This window comes from Ambystoma mexicanum, chromosome 1q, assembly GCF_040938575.1.
Source record: "Ambystoma mexicanum isolate Mex_15411 chromosome 1q, UKY_AmexF1_1, whole genome shotgun sequence".
Lineage (NCBI taxonomy): Eukaryota > Metazoa > Chordata > Amphibia > Caudata > Ambystomatidae > Ambystoma > Ambystoma mexicanum.
In genome coordinates, this window is record NC_090922.1 from 936,062,874 (window position 1) to 936,085,472 (window position 22,599).

Genomic DNA, 22,599 nt, shown 5'->3' on the forward strand with positions numbered 1-22,599 from the left:
ATACTCAGTAATGTTATGCGATATGAGGATATAATATGTGTATCTAGGACCCACAAGACAAGTGAGGAAATATAGGGGGAAGACAAGGCAAAGGATCCTACTAGCCCTTATGTCACTCGGATCGTGTATGTGCGACAACGTGAGGTGCATGTGGAAGGGAGAGGGGGAAGTGCAAGGGAGAGGGAGAGGACGGGCAGAATGAGAGATGGAAAGCGGGCGCAAGGATCCCAATGAGAAGGATCTCTGTCTTCCTGGCAATAAGGCAGAGACCGTTTGAGGTGCACCAATCCCGAATCGCGGAGAGACACTCAGGAATGATAGTAGTAGGAGATCAGGCTGAGGGGAGCCTGAAAGAGAGCTGAGTGCCATCAGCATTACATTGAAAGTTAGAAGAGAAGGTATACATCAAGTGGGCAATGAGCTAGTAAGAAAGATGAAAAGTACATAGGCAGACTTTTTGCATACATTGGGCCTCATTATAAGTTTGCCGGTCTGGTAGTAACGGCGCCGGTAAGCTAGCGGCGATGTTAGTACCGGACCGGCAAACTATGAGACCGGCAAACTATGAGTTCTGTTCGCGGGTGCCTTTTCGCCGCCGTCAGACCTGGCGGGCGAAAAGGCACCTGCGAGCAGAGCATGTCGGATGCACCGGCACCATTCACAAATGGTGCTGGGGGCTCAATGGGAATGGGGAAGAATATTTTACGGCGCCCGTGAATGGGCAATTACTGGGTCCGGCAAGGCTGTAATGACCCGATAATTGGCCATTCGCGGGGAGCAGAAAAAAATTATACCGGCGGCAGCCATGCCGGTAAAACTGGCACGGCTACCGCCAGTATCATAATGGGGTCCATTATATTGAGAATAGGGTGTACATTGAGCATAATGCAATAGAAAGTGGCAGAGCACATAACATTGACACGAAAGAAAACAATAGTAAAAATTGACTAACCGTTAGTTCGAAGAACAGATGAGACGATTCAGTAAGCAAGGAAAAAAGTGGATCGGTGACGATATCCCTAGTCAATTTCAGAGATGTTTTCTTGTAACTTGCACAGTGTTTGTAAAGGCTTACAGAAGTGGGTGTCTGTGTGAGTGTGTGACGTGTTTGGTCACAACCACCAGGCCTCTATGTCAAATTTGGACCACCTACATCCCACCATTGGAGCCCCTGTGACAGCCCACGGCCACAGATACGAATTGCGATTGATGGCAGAGGGAGAATAGATGAATGTGGATGAGGGGAGCGCAAATGCGCCAGAAACCAGTCAAAGGGTACATAGATATGTGTATTGCAGGGACGGGCCTTCAAAGGGGAGTCTGGAGACACCGGGCCCGGGAGGCCATGTGGTCAGTGGTCGCTGTGTCAAAGAGCCCTTTGAGGTGTATATTGTATTCGGTCAGCATGTGCGTTCCCACCCAGCCATCTCCCTTGCGAGCGCACGTCCAGAGGTGCGAACTGCCATCCATTGATCTCAGAGGGGAGATGGATGTGGATGAGGGGAGCGCAATAGGCCTGGAACACATTCAAAGGACACAGAGGTATGTGGATTGCAGGGACGTGGCCTTCAAAGGGCAGTCTGGAGACACCGGGTCTGGGGAGGCCATGTGGTTAATGGTCCCTGTTCCAAAGGGCCCTTTGGGGTGTACATTGTATTCGGCACCTTGTGCGGTCCCACCCAGCCAGCCCCCTTGCGAGCGCATGGCCACAGGTGCGAACTGCCATTGATACTGGCGGGGTGGGGGGTGGATGTGGATGAGGGGAGCGCAATAGGCCAGTAAACTTGTTGAAGCACACACATCTTTCATGATCCTCTTATATTTCTGTACGTGGTGTGCATTTACAAATCATTTGCAACAACTTTTCATATACAATCAGTTTTTTATTTATTTTTAATAAGTTTTGTAAAGTGGGTTGCAATGACAAACAACAAATTGAACTGCAGCGGTCTAGTTACTTTCTGCATAAATCTGCGGTATTGTCCAGAGTCATTTGGGAATTTGGCACGAATGGTGCGAACCACAAAGGCAGGTGGCACTCGTCGAACACGGAATCCCAGTCTTCCATGAATCCACCATATAAACACACGATAGGCCACAAGCCTGTATCACCTGTGAAAGAGATACAGAAATTGTTTACTTAAATGAACCCAACAATTGCATGTTTTATGTTTGAAATACCTTTTTAAATGTAAGGCATTGTCATGCTTTAAAAAGTAAAGTTTCGTGGAAAGTACTAAGGGTGCATCAATTGAAAATGTGAATGCCCATTCGATCAAAAACAGTATGGGCGACAGTTGAAAAATGTGGACAGAAACAGGACATTGCCACATAAACCTTTGTTCTGTTTCATTTTGCAGCAGATTGGCAAGATTGCGACTTGCCAGCCTAGTTAGAGTACGTATCTGAAAAGACGATTTGCACCCCCATCAATCTTTGTATTTATATTTTATTGAGCATTTGTAAGGCACTTTAAACAACAGAATTGTATTTCAAAGCGTCACAAGGCCAAATGGGATGGGAACTGGGGAAATAATACCAACAATGGCAAACATTGTATCTATACAGTCGTGGTCTGACTATTTATTTATTTATCTATCTATTTATTGGGCATTTGTAAGATGCGTATGCAGCTAGAATAGTGTTTAGAAGCACCACAGGTCAAGAAGGCAAGGGAGCAAGGGAACAACCAGGGCAATAAATAAAACAAGACAACAATGGTCTTGCTAGTTCTTGTGACATTCAGAACATGCAAGTGCAGAGAGGGGGGGAAAAGAAAAGGGGGTGGAATTGCTAGGGGACCCCTATGGCAGAAGTGCCAGGCAGCCTGTTTAGGAGACAACAGGTAAGTCCCAAGGCTGTGACAGTCCAGTGAGAGGATGCCAGCCACCAGACCAGTAAGTGCAAACCAGAACTGATATAGCTACACAGGCAGGAGAGGGCCCGAAGGCAAGTGCATGGATGTCGGATGCTGGAGGTGATTCGGCAGAAGCCTACTACCCGGTATGACTCATGAGGTACCTTTGACCGCAGTCTCGAAAGCACTCCGAAGGTTCTCCCCCCTACAGAGTACTGCGTCGCAGCACATGCACAATATTGTGACCCTCGAAAGGTAAGGGTCAACAGCATCATAAATGACCTGCGTGGCACCTGGAGGGATACGCTGTCCCACAGGAGTGTCTCTTGTGGTGGCAGGAGCGGAAACAGAGTTTGCTGCAGGGGAACTCAACCTACTACATTTATCACAAGGTACAACCTTACGAATATCCCCACCGTGGAATGACCTCAGGTGTCGCTTCATTGATGTCGTACCATAGCTATACGAACCAGGCTTGCCACGACTCAGCACCATGCAGTACTGTGTGCAGATCACCTTGTTCACACAAGCTAAAGTCCTATACAATCCATTCCATAACACATCACCAAAAGTCCTATTCAATTCACTGATCTCGTACTTTATCCATTCATATCAACATACTGTCAAACATTCATACATACATGTCCCCTTGTTGTTATCACTTACAAGAGTATACTCACATGTGTGTGTCCACTCGAGTTTCCTCTGTTATGAAGTCCCAATGCTGGCCTGTCTATCTTTCTGGATCCATTCCCTGCGCTTTAGTGAGCAGAGAGGATTTCTATTAAAATGGCTACTACTAAAACCGCTCAGGATCCGCATACTTTTTTATTTAAGGGACTGGTCGCTATAGATGGGCGTGGCTCTTTCCTGGTAACTGACTTGGGGCTTCACAAAGTACGGGGGTGAAACTGAGATCACGTCGGGGGTCACCACTGTAAGGGTGGCCCTAATTATAAGGGTGTCCCTAATTACGCTCACACCAGAGTAAATTACACCCCTCTAGGGAAGTAAAGCCAAGAGTCTATCTTGCAAGGTTAACAAGTTTATTCTTTACCAAAATGAGGATGCCTGCCTATGTCTGTGTATATGATTATTTTTGCATGAAAAAGCCTTCCCAGTCCTCCCTCCTCCCCACTGGTCCCTTGTAGTGCCTAGAAGCAGTCAAAAGAAGTCTTGCCTAATTCAAAAGCACTTGGGGTGCAGGAAGGCACTAGCTCCTTCCCAACATGTGCATGCCACAGAGCATTAGGATTGACGACGGGAGCTGCCAGGCCATGAGCCTTCTGTGGGGGTGACAATAATGTAACTTTCAGACGATTGCCCTCAAATACGCTGCAATGTCAGGAGCAATTTCCTATGCATGGTCTCAGCTCCCAACGATATATAGCCTCCGTCATCTCTCTTACCCTCTGGCTCATCACTGTAATTGACGCTATTTCTTCTGTGAGGTGATAACGCTGCCTGTTCATTGTCCTAGCCATCTGCCGGGCTGAGCGTCCTGAACAGCACAGCTAATTACCTTTAGGTGTTACAGATGCTGCTCTGTTAGGTTTTCATTGCCGTTCAGCCTGCTCCCGATGCCTTGAAGGGTGTACTGGGGCATACCCTCAGAGGTGCGGATAGGGCTGGGGGTGTTACTCAGGTACCTGTTCCCTCACACACCGGTATGCACAGGTCCAATGTCAGCATCATCATTTCCTAAGTCAGTTTCCTAATGCTGCTGGCACTGAATCAGTGAATCAGCAGAGGAGTTGTTGTGGGTCGCGGGGTATCCATAGGGACCTGCAGGATGCTGGTGCTTGTGGCAGGTTGAGCTAATGCATGAGGAGCATACCATAAACAACTTCAAAACATGTATAACTGAAATGCTAACATGAATTTTCTCCACGAGGGAGGAGCTAACTACTAATACACGTAACGTCAAAAAGAAGCTGTTTCAATACGACTGGTGTGAGACGACGGACTTGCTGCCATCATACACTCTCTACACTGAATATGCTAAATTAATTAGGAAAGGGATGATACCATGAAATACATATATCTCTTTCCTTGTCCCAACACTCTGACCCTATTTTTACGTTCCCGGCTAAATCCATTTTTAACGTTGGAGCGCAAAGGAAAATGGAACAGGTTTAGAACTGATAAGCACTGCAGGTTCTCTAATGATTGTGAAAAAATGGAGAGTATAAAGCATTTGGTCTTGGACAGTCATGCGTTCAGAGAGCAAAGGCTAACATTTTTGGGATCAATGCAGTTGATTGCATCTATATAGATTAAGTTAATGTGAGACAATCGCCAAACCCTAATATTATCATTGTGTTCCTTTTTAAGGACACTGAAGGTAAGGCTGAAGGCACCATAGAGACCTCCAGATATGTTACCTTTTTGCTGAATGTGACCCTCTTCTTTTTTTCTGAATGGTCATATGTAATAACAGCAGCGGGTGGGCTGAATAGTAATACCATCGTGTTCTGGGGTAGGAATTACCGAGGAGCAATGTATTAGCTACGTGCTGACTTTGGACGTGCCAAGTTAAATTGACGTTTAGACAGTATGTATATCAAATAATGTATAAAGCATAGAGCAGTTACACTATGTGGTTTTATTCTACTTATCAATTTGTATGAGTTTTAACTGTTTTCTCTTGGGTAATATGTCTTTTTTACTGTATGATGTGAAAGGTTTATACTTCTGTTTATAAGCCAAAGCACAAAGAAATAAAATAAAAAAATAAAAAATGTATCAGGAGCATTGTAGGTAGTGGTGATATCTGTAGTGACAGTGGCTGCAGTGGAGGCTTTCTGTCTTTTGCAGGCAGGTGCCGGACAGTTACTGGCAGCAGGTGTATTCTTGCCAGGGGTCTTCCAGCAGGTGCCATGACTGCGATGCAGGAGTGGCATCCAAGGTAGTAGGGGTTGGTGCCACCAAATTCCCTTTTGCCAAAGCCTTTAGGGCATGCCAGTATTTTCCCATCAACTTATCTTATGATTTAATTTGGGCCAAGTATTCCTTAATTGTGTCCCTGAGCTCCTCCAAGCAAACTGTATCACTCATAATTCCTGAATTTAGATGCCATGTAAATTGCCTTTTTCCCTTTCTTCAGCTGAAGAGCAAGGCTAGAACCACACTATTCTACGATAATGTTCTAGCATCGATATCGCCCAATCTAAGCATGCCAGTCTGCCACAATGAGATAAATATATAGATGTGAGATAAATATAAATATATAATCAGCCCTATATAGGCTCACTTGCTGGACAGTATCAAATACAATTCTAGAATTCTAATCCCTGTGTTTTAACATAGCTTGATCCCCTTCCTCTTTTACTTTAGTTTATTCATAATGCGCAACCGTAAATCCTTTGGTGTGAGGGCGCAGTCAAGACAGGAACATGACATGAAACACATAAGGTCCGGACAAAAAGGGGAGAACAGAGTCTCACCAGGCAGAAAGAAGCAAGAAAAGGACAAGCAACTGATTACTTATTGAAACAACCAGGTTTTCAGCTCTTGCAATACGAATCTTTTAAGCTGCAATTGTTTGAACTCTTTAAACATGCGTGCCCCTTTCTCAGGAGTAATAAGAGCTCTGGCATTCAATGACTCAATAGCTTCAATCATTCCGAAAACTCAAAATAATTGGCAACCAAGAATAATTTTGATTCCAATCTTCCCTTTTCCTAGGGGTTTCTTCCCCTCATTAGGCCAGTCCTCCTTCATTGTTAGGAAGTGTCTTCAACACCTTACGTGTGACTTATTGTATGACCTTCCAACACTGTGTCCTGTCACCCTTTCTCTCAACCCTACAAAAGTACATTAACCAGTACTTGGGAGCTAGTCCTCCAGCTCCTTCCCGTAACCAGCACCCAGAGAAAACTCCAGATGGTTCAATGATAAACCACATCAAGCTGGTAGAACCACCACCTCGGAAACTGAACTCACATATACTATTAACCAACAACTCCCAACCTCAAATCACATATACTGTTAATGGTATCACAAAGAACTTCTCCTGCACATCATCCCCTTTTATCTGTACCTGCCATCTCTCCATCCTGTCTGGCCATTGAAAATACAGTAACATCTGAATGTTATGGATGTCAAGCTCAGTAAATATTACAAATATATATCGAAGCTCTAGATCACTCTAAACTCAGGATAGATTGGCTTCATTATGGGAATTACATTTGTGTATTCCACAATGTACACTATAATATCATGGTGGAATCTTTGCTTGATTCACACCTCTACCTGCAAATCTTATTCTTTGTTCTTAATTTCCCTGCAAGGTCTTTTCACCTGGCACTGATCATTCTGTTTTTTTCCCTTCGAAAAAGATGACCCCTCCAATGGCACTGCACTTATATTCAGAAGTTGTAATTTTGTTTTAAGTAAAGTTTTATTGGTTTCAAACTAATACAACATCGTAGCAAAAGAAACCTTTAACAGTTTAAAAAAAATAAAAATCCACCAATCCCAGATACAGACTTTTTATTTATTTTTATTTTTTTCCCTTAAAGTCAGATAAAAGATAAAATGGGGTCCAATTTCCACCCCGCTCAACAAGTCTGCTCAGCGCCATGATCTTAAATGTAGATCATACATCCACACATTTCATTTTGCTGCCTGACTAGTCAGCGTATACAGCGTATAAGCCGATTATTGAGTTGATGAATTTAAGCATTCCCAAAACTCTACCTATTTTTTTGTCGCATTAGCAGCCAGTCCCAACATTCTTCCAGAGATAAACATCCTGTTCCTTCCAGAAAATATCGATATATTGTGATCTTCTCACAGGCATTCCATTTCGATATGAAAGAGCGATTCCATCTGATCGCTTTTCTAACGGAATCAGCAAAAGTTATTTTCCACGCCTCTCTGGTGTCGTCTGAACTGTATCTCACAGGTGGGCATAATGTTCAGATGGCATCGCATAAGGAGGTCCCTATAAAATGCTGAAAGACGGATCATTAAGACCCCTTTTTTCAACCCACCATCTAAATGTTAAGGGGGCAATGGGTCTAGCTTCACAGGTGTTAATCCAGTCTGCCCTTTCCAAAGTTGTCTTTACCTTAAGAGGGTTTACCCTCAGCAGGTCAATATCAACCCCACAACTAGACAGTGTCTCATTCATTCTTACAAAACATAGGTTCAAGGATCTTTCATTTAACATGCTCACAGATCTCAGGATGGCAAATGGAGGTGGAGCCTCTAACACAATGCACTTCTGGTACAAGGAAATCTCCTTCCACAGGACTATGGAGCCCATTGAGGGTAGTCGCAATTCATACAGAATATTTGCTACTGGTAAGGACTTATGGTCTTAATACACTGTGCCAGAAATGCCCCTTCATCAGGGGCCATACCTTTTTACTTAGATTGGGCAGTGTTTCTGCTGCATATGTAAGACCTGCATCTCCTTTTGCCTATAAAAGGTGAGAATTGGTATGTTAGAAAAGGGCCATAGCACCTATGGATGGCGATTCCTTGGTTTGTCAGATTTTTTTTGTCATTTTGTTCTCAGCCAATCCAATTGTGCACTTTCATTTATGTTCTTGACTCCCAAGTATATGATAGTTTCCACTACTTATAGCCAAACTTCCTCAACCCTCCATGAAAACAACGTCCTTGATTTCCTCCTGGCAGTTAACATGATGAGAACCTGACATTTTTTGACATTCATTTTCATGCCATTTTTATTAAGTAAACATTGAATGCTGAGATTCTACGTTGCAGGCCTATGGCCGTTTGATCGAGGAAAACAATATCATCTGCATAAAGCAGCCATGGGAGTTCACATCCAGTTTGCTTTGTTGGAAATGCACAAATGGTCTCCTGTGAAATCCCAAGATCGGACACATACAGACCAGATTGCACCCCAGGCAGGTAGCATGGTTGGCGCCCCCCAAACTGTTGGCAGAGGTGCTAACTTCAGAAACGATGGGGGAGGGGCAAACTTACTCATGTGGGGGCATCTCACTTCTTTACACATTCTAATGAGACTATTATAGTGTGGCTTCATTGTTACAATCAGTTAACTCTCTCCTTCACATCTGAAACCAGAGAAACCACACACTTAAGCAATTGGATCCATTTGTAGCAGGTGCCAGTGTTTCTGGAAGATCCTTTTTATCCTCTTACTCTGGGTAGAATAAGTCGTTGCGTATACCAATTTTTGTTGTTCCTGGGTACTCCTGGTTGTCAGGAGAGTTTCTCTTTGGGTCAAATTCACTTTCTCTTTGATTTCAGAGATTACATTTCTGTCCTAACCCCTTTCAATGAATTTCGTTTGTAAGGATAATGATTGCCTCGAGAATTCTCCCATTTCCGATATATTGCGTCTGTATCGTAAGAATTGACTCAATGGTACACTATCCAGTGTTCTTTGTGGATGAAAACTTGTGGCTAAAAGTAGGCTGTTCCTATCTGTCTCCTTTGTGAAGATACGTGTCTGCAATTTCCCTTCTTTCACGTAGACTTCGACGTCCAGGAAGTGTATTTTGGACTCACTGGTAGTTGTTGTGAACTTGATTCTAGGATTCATCAGGTTCATCATGCACTGAACCGACATTCTACTCTGTTTTTTCTCCAGAAGTTCTTCTTGTGAGAGTCTTCTCGAGGTATAACTGACTACACACACAGCGAGCTACGCACAATCGATCCTACCTACAGGATGTGTCCAAAGACCAAAGATAAAGGTGCTATTGGCACTATAAAAGAGGTACTTTGAGTATTATGTTTATAATTATTAGAGTTGCAACTCTTAAAGTGATAATTGGCTTAAAGATGAGATTGTCAAGATTGACCCAGCGTAATGACACTGATTATAGAATACCTTCTTATATTTTTTTTGCTTCAGGAACTGAAATCACGAATTTATAGAACTTTTGGAAACAAATAGTATCAGTGGCCCTCAAGATGGACTGGCGTAAAGTCCGAAACGCGTTGGCAATACATTGTAATATCCTGATGCTACTTTGGATTGGTGACTTTGAACCAAAGAACTTTATCATATTATTTGATTTTGTTATTATCACATACAGGGAAAAGGGATTTTGCAAATGCAAATTTATGTGCAAATCTTTGTGTGAAACAAAACACTTACAAATTGTGAATGTACTAAAACAAATTTTGTGAGACAAACCAACTATGGTGGGACTTTGATAATGTTCACTAAAAAAGGTTTTGTATAATTATACACTTTGGTTGATTAAAATAACCCACTTAGGGTTTTCTGACTCTCTATGGTGTAAATTATTGTATGACGGAATTGTTCGTTACATTTTGTGAACTGAATTAAGTGCATGACAAACAATTAGTTGTCAAACTATATGTTAACTAGAGGTTATACACCTATCTTAACTTCATTGAACATTTGTATTTTGAAATCCTAATATAAGCCTTTATAATAATACACTAAACTTTGAACAGCAAGCAGTGGGACCTGTATTAGACCCCACATGCCGGCAACATTAATGTTTTTGGGATTGAACTCCCCTTGGAGTGCACTAAGGGTTGGCATGTAGCAATACATGCCCTCTTCCCTAGTCTTTCTACCAGTCCCGAGTGGCCCCGTGACATTCACCCTGGTGCACCTGAAGCTTCACTACAATACAACAGCAACAAATAGAATCTCACATATTTTGGAGCAGTAGAAACTTTAAATTGAAACGACAGTTGTGCCTCCTTCTCCATCCCCATGCAAATACAAACACCCCTCCTCTTTCATTTGCCTAAAAAAGTATTCATACGAATGCATGTGCTAACAATGAAATGTTTTATATTAGAAATCGCTGTGGAATTTGTTTACTGTGCAGCCGCCAGCACCATTTATTGTTTGTGTCCTGTTCTGTCCGTCTATGGCTCTGTTCGCCTTATCATACAAGATGAACGGAAGAGGGGGGATTGCTGAAGTCTGAAATGTCTTACTAAGGTAAGGGGGAGGGGTCATGTGGTTTGATGTGTTTTGCTTACGATTCCAGGTGTCGGATCTGTATCACTGAAGCTGATCAGGGGTATTTTCCTGGGCTCTGCTTGATTTACTCGAGGTGGGCGGTTGGGGAGGGGGACATGGGTGGGTTGTCTAACCAGTGCCTGTGCCCCCCATTATCCCCTCCCTCTCATTTGTGTCTGATCTGGTGCTTCTCCAGTGCCTCTGTGCGCCTCGGTGTGTGACCGGGTGCAACACAATGATGGATGCAGCTTTTTGTCTGTGTGTACCCTGTGCAGTCTTTTAGCAAACACAGGCATTACGGGGAAGCCTGGCCTGTGGGCACCTTTGTGACACATTGCAGAGTGCTTGGGAAGCAAGGACGACCCGCAAAATATATAAGCATATGTGGGTGCTTTATCAGTTCTCTGCATGGCCCGTTTAGCCTGCAGTCATTCATTTTCGAGTTGGTTGCATTGTTTCATTGACACCATGGATCGCGAGGTGGAAACTTAAATGGTGGACTTTTAATATATAGATTGATGCTTCTGTGGTCCGCAACCCCAACCTTACTTTGTGGTATTACATTGTAATACTACATTCCGAATGCTCTTTCCTCTATAGTGTTTATATTGGTTGAACAATATTAATATTAAAAAGAAGCTATTTTAGGTTATTTTACACTCATAACTTTGGAAATTAAATACTTGATGTATATAAATTGCTGAGCTTGTGCTACACCCAGAGCACAGTAAAGAAAAAGCTTTTCATGTCTGTGTTAAAGTGGCGACCCTCACTTTAAAAGTAGGGTATTTAAGTATTTCTTAGTATGTGAGTAAAATGTACATTAAAGGCGGTTACTCATTTAATGAAGGGGCTTTGTAGTGCTCCATTACAGTGACAAATGAACACCTTTGCATTAATAATACATACAGCCTATGATATGAGCGACTCTTATATTACTGTGTTACGCACGTACTGCATGGTCGTTGCACCACTGCCCCACACCCACCTGCACAGCACTGGCATCGCAGAGCAAGAGGCAGAGATACAATATTGCAAACACAGGCACATCACCTCTTTGCATCCGGACCGTGTATCCCACACTGGCACGAAGACTTGCATGTTCCTGAGATACTAATCTCTCAAGCACAACTTTGCAAGTGCCGTCTGTATCCTACCAGTTCAATCAATCTGCCCCAACTCTGTACACAGTGCTTTAAGTGGGGTAAGAAATTGAGGGGGGGGCCCACATTTGGAGGCGTGGCTTGCCTGGTGGGCATGGCCTAACATTTGAAGGCGTGGCCTAAAGAAGAGCATGTAAAAATGAACAGGGGTGGTCTCGTCTACACAACTAAGCGCATACTGCAACTCAGGGGGCTCGACATAAAAAAGTTTGTATACCACTGCCATTGCCCAATGCGTCCAGGGCATGGATGCAGAGCCCAGCGCCTGAACGTGGGTCTGATGCCGACAGGGTAAGGTGACAGGTGGTAGATGTTGGCTATGAAAACGCACTACTGGGGGCTCTCATTTCCCCCACCCCAACAAGCAAACAGAAAAGTTTACAAATGGTTCTGTCTTTAAATGCACTGGGTTGTCCTCTGGAGTGAATGCCACGATGCCTGCTCACAGGGCGTGTTGTGTAAGAAATAAGAGACCGTAATAACCGTGTGAGGAAGAGAGGGTGGGGAGCAGGGGAGGAGCGGGGCAGAGACGGTGTGTGTGTTTGGGTTCCACTGATAGGCCAAAGTTTTTCTCTGCGTCCGTTCTCAGCTCTGTTCAGTTTATGCAAATGATATAACAGCCCCTAAAATAACTTCCCTCCCTCCCTCCTTACCTCCCTCCCTCTGTCTCTTCCTTCCTTCCTTCACCTGTCCCTCCCGCTTGTACTTATTCTGACATCTGTCTCTGTCACTGCCCCCCTCCCCCCACGTTGTGTCCCTCTCCTGCCGAGCGCTGCCACCCTCTGGTTGTCATGCTTCCCCTGGCGGCTGTCCCAACCAAGCTGTGACAAAGAAGCCTGGGCACCTTTTCAGTCCCGTTATGGAGTTAATGGGTCAAACATTAACACCCTTTTGTCTCTACTCCTGTTGTGCCTATTGCTCTCAGCCCTATGCTGTAAATGGCACAACAGGGGGTGGAGACAAATGGGTGTTAATGGTGGGTGGGGATGCTGAGCTGTGACTAACACAAGTTCCAACCAGCCCCAGCTTCCCGCAAACTCGTTTGAGCGGAGCTGTGACTGCCCTGCACTTCTGTCAGTCACAGCTGCCTGCCTTGATGACGGCGGGCTCATCCATTGTTCCGCTGTCAAGTGGTGGGACCGGAGGGCCCCGGCTCAGCCTCACTTTTTTGAGACTGCCGGGGCTCAGCCCCGGCAGGCCCCGGGCCACTTAAAGCACTGTCTGTACAGCACATGCGCTGAGGAGGATGCACGTGTGATCAACCAAGTTTCGGCCTGGGAACTGATAAGCAGCACATGTTGCTTTTAAGGCCCGGCCGCAAGCGCTTGCAAAGACCCCAGAGGGGTCTGGCTTTGAATGCACTGCTGTTGACTGCAGGAATTGGAGAGTCTGATGATTTAAAAGGTTTCACTTTGTTTTTTGTGTACTGTATGTACTTTTTTTTACAATAATTTAAATGATGACAATCGTGTGGTTGAAGTCAGACTGGCGCCCCCCAGAGCCTGGCACCTCAGGCAGCCGCCTGCACTGCCTGATGCAAAGACTGGCCCTGCATACAGGCTAAATAAGAGGGGTGCATGCCACAAAATGTCAGAATCTTTCTAGACATCAGTCCCCCTGCCCCCAATCTGATCTGTAAATAAAGCCTGGATGTCTGCAGGACATTTCCAGGTTTTCAATTTAGCCAACAGACGATTCCTGTCCACTCCATCAAAGGCCTAATGTAGGTCCAGGAAGGCCATGTAGATTGTAGAATTGTTATCAATTGCCCTCTGTTTTAATAGGTTCAGGACAAAAAGGTTTAAGAATGTCCCTACACCTTTTATAAATCCTCTTTGCCTGGGGTCAAGTATCCCCACCCCAGTAGCCCATGAATTAAGATCTCGAAGGACCACTGAGGCAAAGAGCGTGCTTAGTGAATCCAGGAGGAGGATAGGGCGATGGTTCTTAGGATCAGCCCTATCGCCCTTCTTGAACACCGGTACAACCCAGGCTTCCTGCCATGACCCCGGAACTCATCTATTTGACATCACCTGTGTAAACAGGGATACCACAAATTCCGCCCAGGTCTCGGGATTGCTCTTCAGCACACAATTGGAAATGCCATCAGGCCCAGCCCCTCTGGATGATCTAAGCCTCATGATCATTGGTGTGCCTCCACTACATCAAACTCAAAGCACAAGCCCCCTGTCTGTCGAGTCACTTGGGGAGGGTATATTGCAGGCAATCCTGCAAATATTTTAGAGTAGTGGCTGACCCAGCCCGCTTCCATAACCCCACCCATCAATTGATATTTTCTGCAATTGCCGCCATTATTGATAAGCTCCCACATATTGCGGGAGCTTTTCCCACAGACTGCTAGCAGCATCCTCTCAGCATCCTTTTGGATGAGTATGGCCCAATGTGCTTTCAACCAGTTTTTATAGGTCTCTCTGCGTTTCCTTACTAGTACTTCAGAGTCCATTGTATTCAGGTGCCTTAATTTCCTCACCTCCGCCCTACATACTCTACAAGCTTTAACTAGCTTGGTTTTGTAAGTATGTTTAGAGGCATGGTGGAGTTGGCCACCTCTTCTGACCCTCTGTTTGAAGTCTCTCAAAATCCACGCATACTCCACCAGCTTATCATCCCTAGCAATGGCCAGGTCTAGCCATGATGAGAGGGGGGGAATTTTACTTTTTGGGTTTTTACTTGATTCAACCATCCATTTAGCTCGACAGGAGGCATAATTTTGTGTTTATATCGGCCTGCTAGTACCTCCATGGGGATAGATAACAGGTCATGATCGCTCTGCGGTAATGGCACTACCTCAAATTTAGAAACCTTTTCTCCCAAGTTTGATGGCACAAAGCAATAATCTATACAGGCTGCCTGGATACCATTGCTCCAAGTGGGTGCACCTGGACAGTCACCCATGGTTTGCCTATTGAGCAGCCACAATTCCTGCATATTGACCTCCTCCACCGATCTCCGAGCAAACCCGTCGAGCTTCTCCAAATGCTGAGGCCAACCCTCTTTAGACAGTAGTAAAAAATTAAAGTCCCCACAGATCAAAATGTCAGGGTTTTCCCCATCTATTAGGGACCAATCCACCTTCTCCATAATAAGAGCCATCAATGTATCAGCCAGTGGACCTTTCAAACCCCGATTAACATTTATCAAAAGGAGTTTAGAACTTCCATTTAGATGGTTCCTTCCCATCTCCAAAATGTGGACATTGGGATATGGTGTAAGATGATGACATCTCTTAAAACCCTGTTCTACTTTATTTAGGGTGAGTAAACCAGAGAAGGGGTGACCCAAGTTCCCTTTAAGAGATGGATTCAGGTATATCTCATATCCCTGACAAGCCGGCTTGTCCCGTAACCATGTCTCTTGGATGCATATGATGTCATAGCCCCTCCCCAGGACCTTCCCATCTTCTGTAAACAAAAACTCAAACCCACGGGTGTTCCATGATCCAACTCTGAGATCTTCTACAGGCTCTTTCTCAGCAGTCTATTCTTCCACGGGTCTTGCCAGAGCTCCAGCAAGCGAGCTCCAATCAGTCTGGCTTGAAGCAATGTTTGCCGAAGGTGCAGTGCTAGGCTTCCCAAAGCTTTTGCATCCCTAATTTCTAATTGTGAAGCTTCCAAGGAGACTCATATCTTTCTGCTGCAAACACATTCTAGGCCTTAGCTGGTTTACTTCATCTTTCTCTAAAGGGTTTTTTGTGGATTTGATTGGAGGTGGTTGAGAGGCCTGTTTCTTAGCTTAGTTACTATGAAGAAGTTCCAGATTGTAGTCGCTAAGATCGTACCCAAATGATAGCAGCCTTTCACTTTGTTCCAGCAAAGCTTCCATAATAAGGTGGGATTCTAAATGGAGGATTACGCGGTCTTCTCGTTCCTCTGTTGCAAATTCAACCACTCTAATATCTTAAGTAGTTATAAATCTCAATGCTGGAACACATGGAGAGCTGCATCACATTGCTCGTATTTAGGAGTAAGACCTTTTGATCCAATATAATTCTTGTCAGGCATACTTTTGGGAGTCTCCTCTTTTCTTCCGGGGTAGTTTAAATGCTCTTCCTGCGGGAGACTTTTCCTAGGTTGATCAGCATTACCAGTAGCTTGTCTCCTTTCCACCTCATTTATTCTGGGTCTCTCAACGTCAGGCTTACCGGTAGGCTCTTGAGGAGGCACAGTTTTAGGCATAATGAATTCCTTATGCTGTCTTTTAGTGGTACCAGGTAGATCTATCCGGGGGAGGGGGGCTTGTATATTCCGAAGAAAAGCTCTAGATCCATTCATCTTTCTTTTTGGGGCCATCTTAAGATTTTTTGATTTTCTTTCTTGCAGCAGATTGCTTTTTCTTTTCTGGCCACGAGTTCATCCTTCAGTAAATACTGATGATTTAAATATCGAGAACATGTTTCCCCTGTGAGACTCAGGACTATGTATTTTTGTCAGGTCGACCGTGGTCTTTCCTGACTCCTTTATTGCATTTCAGGTCGGCCCTGCCTCTGACATTTGGTTGGCCTAGGAGACAGCTTTTACATTTAAGGCTTCCTGTTCTTTAGACTTCCAGTGATCCCTCATTAATTTTCCATCTTCCATCTTCAATGATGGCCTTCATCAGCAAAGCTTTGTCTCACTCCTGGCCAGCTCACAAAGCCTTCTCTGCCATTGGTCCGAGGTCTCTGCCCAGTATCTAGCCTTTGTTCCAGTTTTTTGTGAAGATGTCCAAGTTTGTCCATTTTTGTTGCCACATATGCATGAGGTTTACTTGTTCTTGGATGGCTGAATATATGTATTCGCACAGCTTACAAAAAGGAAATGGTGAGTGAAGCCATTACTGTATTTTGGATGTTAGCCACTTCATCCTTGGAAATTTGACTCCCTTGTCGCAAACCACTTCTTGGTACACTTAATTATACAGCATGCTAGAGTCCGAGGAGGAAGAGCCACCTCTATTAGCTTGGTTATTCTGAAAACAATCCTCCTCCTCTAAGCTTTCGCCTGTCTGTGGGGTTTCCACTGGGGTTTGCTGTCGTTCGGGCACAATGCTGAAGTTTGCCATTTGGCTTTGAAAGGCATTTTCCACGGCAGTTTCTGATTCCAATTCTGCTTCCTGGGCCCCTGCTGGGGATTGTCTAGATCCATACTCTGTTGCTGATCTTGGGGAATCACTGTTTTGGAGGGGACTGGATCCTCAGTCAAGGCATCAAGCCTCTCTTTTATCATAGCGATGCATATCGGACCGTTCTTATTTGCTAGAGGCACTGAGGAAACCTGGGAGATATCAGGGCCCAAAGGACTTTTCAATTTCCTAGGAGGGGATCGTAATTGCAGTGGTGTTCAAGTGCTTGATTTTAAGTTCTTTACAACATGCTCCGGCATTACTGTACCCAGTTTTATCTGGAGTCGGGTCCTGGTGCCCGCTTGGCTGTTTGGCTCCATTAATGTCTTTCACAAACCAGAAATGAGGGACGCCGACGGATCCTTGGTTTTAAGAGAGCAGCGATTTTAAATTTCAAAAGCAACGAGCAAAGGCAGCATCAGCCAGACAGGTCTCTCTTACTTCACAATGTCAGTAGCCCAAACGTGGACCGTGAGGAAATTCGGGAGGCGTAAGCCACTTCCCTCGCTGGAGATCCCCTTGAACCAATACCCTCAGTTCTAGTTCGGTTCTAATTCCAAACCCCCTGTTCTAGTTGATAGAGGATAAGCTGCAGGCGGCCTTTGCAAGGAGATAAAAACAGTCAGTACGACCGTCAAGAAGACCGCCAGCTCTAGCCTGCAGGCTCTTTTAGCCGGAGTATCCACAGTCCCTTAACATCGTTATGCGCCGCAAAGCACTTAGAGCAAGAAACTTTCCTAGTCCCAAAAACCGAACAGCAAAAGATTTAAATGCGCAGTTGTAAGCTTACGTTCGCGCTTGTACAGGGGAGGCAGGGGCAGCACAAGCCTTTTCCCTGGCTGGCTGGTTTCCGCCACAGCCTTCACCCCGACGGTACAAGAAGGGCGTTCTTCCGCATACATGGTCTCTCCTCCACGTAGGTAGGTGCAGGGGGCTATGAGGCAACACGGCCCGCTGTTCCAGCTCCCACTTTGTGAACACTCACCACACTCCACATACGCTCCGCTTACACTGGAGCTAGTGTCTTTGAACTGGATGCTCCTCCTCCTTGCTCTAACAGTGCAGAGCCACTGAAAAAAGACCAAAGTCAAATATAGAATGCTGCAAAACACTTGCCAACACTCCTCATACACTCCGCTTACCCTGGAGCTAGGGTTTTTGAATTGGATGCTCCTCCTCACTGTAACAGTGCAGATCCACTGAAAAAAGACCAAAGTCAAACATAGAATGCTGCAACACACTTGCCAACACTCCACATACAGAAGTTGTAATCCTGGCTAGGGTGGAACGACAGTATGCACTGTTCAACTGGTTAGAATGTGTAGTCTGGATGTGTAAGTCTACTCGTATATGATTTCTCGCTTTTTAGTTGGTCCGCTATGAGTTTCATTGTTTGCCTCCTCCAAAGGGTCAGTTGGGCTAGGTCTTCAAATATTTGGACTCTGCTGCCCAGGAATTCTCTATTCATTTTCTTACAGGCCTCCCTTACATTGCTTTTTTCGTTCTGATATCAAATAGCTTCACATTATATATTGCGAGGGGGTGTTCTTTCTCAGACCTGATCAGGCCCACCCTATGCACTCTGTTAATTCTGACAAGTGTTTCAGGGGGCTCCTTCAGTACATTTTTATAAAGTTTCAGAGGGCCACCATCCTCATCTTTGCGCATCAGCTTTGTAAGAAAAGAAATAAACTCTTGTGAATGTAAAGGAGGAACACTTAGATTTCCCTCCCCGCATCTCCCCAACAACTGCACACCCTTTTATTCCCACAGACCTTTGGCTGATCCAATGGCAGTCAGCAACCTTCCCCCCCCCTGTACCCAAATCAATCCTTCCCTCCTTAGTTCCCCAGAACAGTGGCTGGTTCACTGGCAGGCTTCAGTCTTCCTACTCAACAAACTTTGACTGTTTTGTTCCCTCTCTCAGTTCCACTGTACAGTAGGCTCAACTACTGCATACATTTTAGCATACTATGCTGCTCTTGTCCCTGCTCCCTCAATGAAATGTATGCCTACAGTTATAAAATGTACTTATTAATTGTATTTTTTGTGTGATTGGCGCAGTTTAAAAGTGGATTACTGTAACATGACGATGCAAGCATTTCAGAGGTCGGCCATATAATCCATTCATATATTGCTCCCTGCCCAAATGAACTCCATGACCACAGGGAGCACCATCTAGTTTACCATTCCCATGCACATATCTCGGGTTAGAACCTGCCACCAAACCTTTGCAATGCGCTCAATGAGATGTGCCTTGTGCACACACTTGATGTACCCCTTAATTTGTATCCAGATAAACTGAATAGGAGTTAGGTCAGAAGATTTTGGGAGGCTTCAAACCCAAGAGTGCCACTGTCCTTCCATAAGGGCAGCTGCAGAGGAGTGCTTGGGTCATTGTGCTATACTATGCCTAATCTGCAACAGCCCCATACAATCACGTACTCTTTGAATAAGTCTGTGGCTGTTTGTTAGAATAGATCTCTAAACTCTGCTCTGGTGAACAGATGTTTAGGAGGCCACCCTTGTTAGTGAGAGAGGGAACACTTCTGTGAGGTTAGCCAGGACAATTCAAGGTAGCCTGGAGAGCAGCCAAGGCTAAGTCTCAGGAGTAGTCAGGGTGATCTGGATGAGTGGTCTTGGACAGGCACACACAATAGGATGACAATAATTACCCTTAGACAGTGGTATATCAAACACATACAATGTATTAGGCCCAGAACAAACACAATTGAATAATGGAAAACACAGTAACAGCACTACTAAAACACACACTAGTTAAAATATATAGTACATTTTCAGTCAATGCGGTAAAGTGCAGATCCCTGCCAAGACCTGTAAGGAGGGAAAGCAGACAGACCTTAACACATTGCCAAACTCACAGAAATAGGTTTCCCTAACTTTATAAGTCCAGGCCTATGAAGATTGGAGCCTTGTGCTCAATGTCATGTTTGTGCATAAAAGCGAACAGTGATGCGTATAAGTACAACGTACAATACTCAATGGGGTGGTAAAGTTTGAGGAGAATTCTGGGGGGTGGAAAATTCGGTCACAAGAGTCTCGGGAGGATCTGCTGCTGAGAACAAAGTGGTTCCCAGCTGTGGACAGCTTTAGGAAGCGGAGGCCATCCAAGCCAAGGCAAGGACCACAAGCGATCCTTTCTGTGTAAAAGGGGTTTGGATGAACTAGGGGCTACTGGTAAGTGGTATGAGTATTCACCGCCCTTAGCTCACTCCGGGATCAAAATTGGCAGATTTGAAGATCACCCGGAGAATGAAATCCCCTCCTTGGTAAGCTTTAAAGTGCACAGGCACTGCAGGTGCGGATGCAGGTCCGGTTTACAACTGGAGCTGGATCTCTTGTCTCGAATTCAGGACTAGGAAAGCACTGATGCAGCTGGTCTCAGGACACTTGAAGAAAGGCGGGAATGTCACCAGCAGCGACCGCCGCTGTCGCACAGTGGTTATGGGGCACCCAAGTCATCGCAGACTGATGCACGCTTCTCTCTCACAGCCCAAAGCAGCTGGGATAACGAGATTTGGCAAGAAAATGCTTTGCAGTGCGAACTAGGATTTCCCCAATGATCGACCTGAAACTTGATGAAACAACGCTCCAGCATGGGTGACAAAGTACAAGCTAGTCAGTACACTGGAGGTCCCATTGCCACTTTCAAAAAGGCTTGTTGGCAGGGCACCAAGGAGGTGTCGGGAGTGATTGGTCCCACCACTCCAAGGTGTTGAAGCACCTTTGCTGGCCTTCAGAGATCGAGCGCAAAGCAGGCCTCTACCGGGACAAGAGCGGGCTCAGGGTGCCAAACCTTCTCTGCGCAGTTCCGGGAAGTCCTTGGATATGCTTTGCTTCTCTGGATACCTGGCTTTGTGTATGGGTCAATTCAGACCTACGGGTGATCTGTGGGTCTGCACTCAGCACCCAATCTCATATCCTAAAGTCCAGGGGCAGATTTGCACCCAGCTGGCCAATGAGGAGATCTGCCCACTCATGCACACCAGTAGTGGTCCAATCAGGGACCACTGTGGCCCTCATGCCCTCACGCACACCAGACATCCTGGCAGCAATAGTGTGGATTGGGACTAGACAGATCTAGCCCATTTCCTGGGTACCTACACATGTGACATGCATTAGCCAATGAAAACCGCCGGCTTTTGCGGGTGAAGACATGCCCAAATAAGGACTCCCCGGGTCACAAAAATCAGGAGGAGGGCCAACGGACAAAATGGCCAAAGGAGAAGACAAAATACCTTGTGGCACGGCCATGACGGACACTAGCCACAGTCATGAGCCAAATGCGGTAAGCGCGGTATGGCTCGCTAAGGGTTCATAAAAATACATGGAAACGCTTCTGTTGTCACTAGTCTACTCCTAGGCACATTATACTACAGTTACCAAAAAATCCTAACTGGATGCCAAGGGCCCGATAACGCAAGGATCCCAGTGCACGGTACAGTAATGTACTTTGCACACTGAAATACAGTTGTCAAAAGTGGCAACAAAGTCATAAGACTGTGGGAAACAAAGTTTCCCAGTACTGACTGTCAGAAGGACAAGTCATTTTCCCCAGAACAATGAGCAAAAGCCCAGTGGAGTGCAGCTGACGGCTGTGCTCCACTGGAGAAAGGCAGGACAGGAGACTGAAACAAAAGCAAAATGTTTAGGGGGTCCACAAATATAGAGGTAAAATAGCAGTAAGTGAAATTCTACCTAACACTGTTATGCCAATAGGAGAGGAGGTGGGCGGAGTTGGGAACGGATGAAATCGGAGACCTGAAGATAGTGACCTGGAATGTCAGAGGTCTCAATAATTATATCAAACGGAATAAGGTTATGATGTACCTGAAGAGACAGAAAATGGATATTGGGCCTGATCACGACTTTGGCGGTAACCCTTAAATCCGCGGTAGCGCTATTACTGCCGGATTTAAGGGTCTGCCAAATCAGGACTTCGGCGGATTTTGCCCCAGCTCTGAGCTAGGGGGAAATCTGCCGAAAATTTGCGCTATTACCGCCGGCGGGAAATCCGCCGGCGGTAAGAGCGCGAATTTTCCCCATTGAGCCCAATGGGAAGTGGGGCATTCCTGAATGGGCTCAATGGGGAATGGGGAATTACATTACCGCCGAACTCGTGATCCGGCGCTATTAGCGCCGGGGAGTTCGGCAGTAGGGCTAATACCGTCGGTGGTAAAACCGCTGGCGTTACCGCCAAAGTCGTGATCAGGCCCATTGCCTTGTTACACGTTGATAGCCTGAAAGCATATAGTAGCTACTCTGTCTGGGTCTGACCAGCCAAGCCCGGAGGAGAGCAGGATGAGAGGAGGGAGGGAGGCCAATGATAGAGGTTGGGGAAGGCGGAGGTGGGGGGTAGGCTCGGGAGAGGGATAGGTGGGGGGAGAAAATAACATGAAACTGCACATGAGAATTGCAATGTATACTTGCTGCTACAATGTAAGGTTATCGAGTTGGAACTAATACAATTTTTTTTTTAA

The 22,599-nt window shown here is 45.4% G+C and overlaps 1 protein-coding gene across 1 annotated transcript in view; it reads right to left on the minus strand.

Moving 5' to 3' along the window:
• Positions 1-1,883: 1,883 nt before the first annotated feature.
• The window catches only part of DNASE2B (deoxyribonuclease 2 beta), a 534,491-nt gene continuing 513,775 nt past the window's right edge, over positions 1,884-22,599 (minus strand). Inside the window, exon 7 of the mRNA XM_069641599.1 lies at positions 1,884-2,112. Coding sequence (XP_069497700.1) covers positions 1,955-2,112 — 158 coding nt within the window. The 3' untranslated portion in view covers positions 1,884-1,954. The remainder of the gene's footprint in view (positions 2,113-22,599) is intronic.